This window comes from Cyprinodon variegatus, unplaced genomic scaffold (genome assembly GCF_000732505.1).
Source record: "Cyprinodon variegatus isolate N-32 unplaced genomic scaffold, C_variegatus-1.0 Scaffold8697, whole genome shotgun sequence".
Lineage (NCBI taxonomy): Eukaryota > Metazoa > Chordata > Actinopteri > Cyprinodontiformes > Cyprinodontidae > Cyprinodon > Cyprinodon variegatus.
Window position 1 is genome coordinate 1 of NW_015159150.1, and position 931 is coordinate 931.

Here is a 931-nt window from a genome sequence, read left to right on the forward strand (position 1 = left end):
AACTGATTAATGCTAAATTCATTAAATCACAGAAAAACATATTAGTTTTAGTTATAAATAAAGACCCGTTGATTATTCCTTGCTGACCGTGCAAACAGAAGAAATAAAAAAAAAAAAGGAAAGAAAAAAAAAAAAGGGTGAATCACTGAGTTTCCTACCTTCAAATTCAAAGCTTCCCAGCGTGCGCAGGGCCAGGGTGATGCTGCCCACATCGCTGGCCTCAGGAATGTTTGTGAGGCTGGGGGAGGCCAGCTGGTGAGCCAGACCTTTGGGCATCCCAGGGTGACGCAGAGGCTTGTGCATTAGCACCAGGGAGAGCATTTTCAGCAAACCATCCTGGATATCTTTCTTCAACTGAGGGATTTGACGGCTCAGGTCATACAGCACTGCGGTAAGTGCCGGACTAAACCACCGAAAACAGAGAAACAAACGTCACAGAGATTTATAGGACTGTGTTCTATAGGCTTAAATCCAAACATAACTTCCCATCTCTGTTTCCTACCTGAGGCCCACAGCCAACATGGGCTCCAGAAGCTCCTTGATGTCAGGCTGGATGCTGGGCCCCATGGCCCTGGAGAGCATGCTGATACATGTAAACACTGTAGCGTCCACCTGTATGGTCTTCTGCCTCCTGCACCAAAAGATATCACCATTACTAAAGTTTTTCAGCTTCTGTTTTACAAACCAGCCCTTTCAATAAAAAAAATCCATTGTTTGTTTAATAAGCATATGTAGTTTTGTTCTTTTTTAGGAGATAATTGAGGACAAAAAAAACATTTATTTAAACTTATAGTGCATTTATTAACAATCTTGATACAGATTTAAGCACAAAATAGCGTAAACTTGATTAGCGAACGTACCATAAATAGATAGCGATGCCAACATGAGAGCAGGATTTCCAGCAGATAACAGGAAGGCAGAACCACTCACT

The 931-nt window shown here is 42.0% G+C and overlaps 1 protein-coding gene across 1 annotated transcript; it reads right to left on the reverse strand.

Annotated features, from left to right (window-relative positions):
- Positions 1-146: 146 nt before the first annotated feature.
- LOC107081612 (serine/threonine-protein kinase mTOR-like) lies at positions 147-631 on the reverse strand (the record flags this gene model as incomplete). The annotated part of the gene is made up of 2 exons (XM_015369762.1): positions 147-403; positions 503-631. Coding segments are annotated over 2 exons (386 nt in total), but the record flags the coding sequence as incomplete, so codon positions are not given.
- Positions 632-931: the final 300 nt, after the last annotated feature.